The sequence below is a fragment of the Bison bison genome, unplaced genomic scaffold, assembly GCF_000754665.1.
Source record: "Bison bison bison isolate TAMUID 2011002044 unplaced genomic scaffold, Bison_UMD1.0 scf7180017864338, whole genome shotgun sequence".
NCBI lineage: Eukaryota > Metazoa > Chordata > Mammalia > Artiodactyla > Bovidae > Bison > Bison bison.
In genome coordinates this window covers 3,092,325-3,094,956 of record NW_011494910.1, presented here as the reverse complement: position 1 = coordinate 3,094,956, position 2,632 = coordinate 3,092,325, and the positions used below count along the sequence as shown (strand labels likewise).

At 63.9% G+C, this 2,632-nt stretch overlaps 1 protein-coding gene across 1 annotated transcript in view; it reads right to left on the bottom strand.

The window, feature by feature from the left end:
• Positions 1 to 2,632, bottom strand: part of CDK18 (cyclin-dependent kinase 18) — a 10,016-nt gene that overhangs the window by 3,366 nt on the left and 4,018 nt on the right. The window contains exons 8-12 of the mRNA XM_010854169.1: positions 1,579 to 1,721; positions 1,362 to 1,482; positions 549 to 646; positions 227 to 332; positions 73 to 115 (exon numbers count right to left, since the gene is read on the bottom strand). Of these exons, the coding sequence (XP_010852471.1) occupies positions 73 to 115; positions 227 to 332; positions 549 to 646; positions 1,362 to 1,482; positions 1,579 to 1,721 (511 nt within the window). The remainder of the gene's footprint in view (positions 1 to 72; positions 116 to 226; positions 333 to 548; positions 647 to 1,361; positions 1,483 to 1,578; positions 1,722 to 2,632) is intronic.

The window sequence follows — 2,632 nt, the reverse complement described above, 5'->3', positions numbered from 1 at the left end:
GGGGGCCAGGGTGACGTCCTGAGGCTTCAGCTCCCTGCCTGCTGGGCCCCGGCCGGCAGGGAGCACACTCACCAGGAGGAGGCTGCTCAAGAGGTTGATGCCGTCAGGGTCCAACCTGCGGGAGGAAGGAGCTAGCGCAGGCCTGCGGGGGCGCGGCGAGCCCCGAGGCCGCTTCCCCGAGGGACCGTGAGGACCACAGCGGACAGGAGCGGGGAGGAGGGGCTACCTGGGAACGTGGCTGAGGAGCGGCTGGGGGAGGTACCGGGGGAAGTTGTAGGCTCGGAACTCGGACAGGGCCATCACACCGGGCCACGTCTCTTCCGTGGGGGTCCCTGGGGAGATGAGAAGGGGTTGGGAGGGTGAGAGGCCAGGGCCGAGGGCGATGTTGAGGGCGGGGGGTGTGGTAAGGGAGGAGGTGGGGGCAGAGAGTGGCTGCGACCACCGGGACCCCAGCCCTGGAGGATCGCCCCGGTCCCAGGAAGTGTCCGTGCTGGACGGGGTGCTGGCGCCCCCTCGAGGTGAGATGGAGGGAGCGGCAGGAGACTGACCGAGGAGTCGGAAGATGAGGTGCAGCTCCTCCTTGACCGTGGAGCCTGGGAAGAGCGGCCTCCCTGTGGCCATCTCGTACTGGATGCAGCCCACACCCCTGCAGGGAGCGATGGGCAGGGCCGACGTCAGCCTGGGCCTCCTTGCCCCCGCACTCCTGGCGCTGCTCCACCACGCTCCGCGGCACAGGGGTGGGGGGCCCAAGGCTGCCGAGGCTCCTAGCACAGCACGGCCCCCCACTGCAGTCTCCGTCTGGGGAGCTTCTGGGCTCCAGGACGCTTTGAGCTCTCCCCCTTTTACTCTGTAGGGTTGGCGTCTACATAGCCAGCACCCTGTGGCAGCTCTTCAAGCTGCACTATCTCAAACTTTGTCCATTGGGAAGAGAGAAGCCCACAGATCCACTCTCCAAGGAAACCCCTGCATACCACAGAGGCCATTCATCGAAGACCTGTGTTTTGCCTGGAAACCTGGGCCAACTTTTCATTCTACACTGAATCCTGTGTGTGTTAATTTTAATACAAAAATAATGCATCCCTTCTAAATTTTTCAGCAGAACTGATGCTTGGGGAAGATTCATCATATGCACTGTGGGGGCTCTCCTGTACCCTCTGCGTGCTCCTGGGGGGTATTTCAGAAGCACAGCCCAGCACAGTCTGTTGAGAACCTGGGAAACCCTGATGTAGCTCTGACTTAGTTCTCTGACATCCAGTTCAGTAGGATGCCACGTAGCTTTTATTCAAAGGAGGTTAGACAGTCCTTTGAAGAAGCCCATGGGGCAAGAGAGGCGAGTCGGGAGGTCCCACAGGCTCGCTTACCACATGTCAAGGGGGGTGGAGTACTCCGTGGACCCCAGCAGCACGTCGGGGGGCCTGTACCACAGGGTCACCACCTCATTGGAGTAGGTCTTCGTGGGCACTGACTTGGCCCGGGCCAGTCCTAGGAGCAAACCGTCACTGCACCTCCCCGCTCCACGGCGCCCGAATCCCGGAGAGACTGTGGGGTCCTCCCAGCCCCGCAGGCTCTGGCCCTCACCAAAATCGGCCAGCTTCAGCTCCCCTCTCTCGTTGATGAGCAGGTTCTGGGGCTTCAGGTCCCGGTGCAGGATCTTGCGGCGGTGGCAGTAGGCGAGGCCCCGGAGCAGCTGGAACATGAAAATCTGCAGAGAGAGAAGGGAAGGGGCAGCCTGAGGTGGGAGCACGCCCCGCGGCTGGGGAGGAAGGGAGCCTGCACCCCTGCCTTGGGGCTGGGACGGGGTGGGGGACACGACCGGGTGGAGGGGAGCTACTGGAGGCTACCTGGTTCTCCTGCCCACGTGGACGCCCCGTCCTGGGCCCCACCCAAAGGGGAGGGCACAGGGCACGCAGAGGAGGCAGCAGGGTGGGCAGGAGAGCGCTCCAGTGGGGAGCTGAGAGGGACCACTGTGGGCCGGGTGCGCACACACAGAAGGGGCCATTCACTCCTGTGAGCTTCCCCGGAAGCTCCTCTTCACCCTGGCAGGTAACTGGTGCTCTCAAGTGACAGACGTGCTGGAAGTGGGAGCGTTACACCAGCCCTGGGGTGGGGGGCGGTCCATGGACAGATGTGCTGGAAGTGGGGAGGGTTACACCAGCCCTGGGGGGGCGGTCCATGGACAGATGAGCTGGAAGCGGGGAGGGTTACACCAGCCCTGGGGATGGGGGGCAATCCATGGACAGATGAGCTGGAAGCGGGGAGGGTTACACCAGCCCTGGGGGGGCGGTCCATGGACAGATGAGCTGGAAGCGGGGAGGGTTACACCAGCCCTGGGGATGGGGGGCAATCCATGGACAGATGAGCTGGAAGCGGGGAGGGTTACACCAGCCCTGGGGGGGCGGTCCATGGACAGATGAGCTGGAAGCGGGGAGGGTTACACCAGCCCTGGGGATGGGGGGCAATCCATGGACAGATGAGCTGGAAGCGGGGAGGGTTACACCAGCCCTGGGGGGGCGGTCCATGGACAGATGAGCTGGAAGCGGGGAGGGTTACACCAGCCCTGGGGATGGGGGGCAATCCATGGACAGATGAGCTGGAAGCGGGGAGGGTTACACCAGCCCTGGGGGGGCGGTCC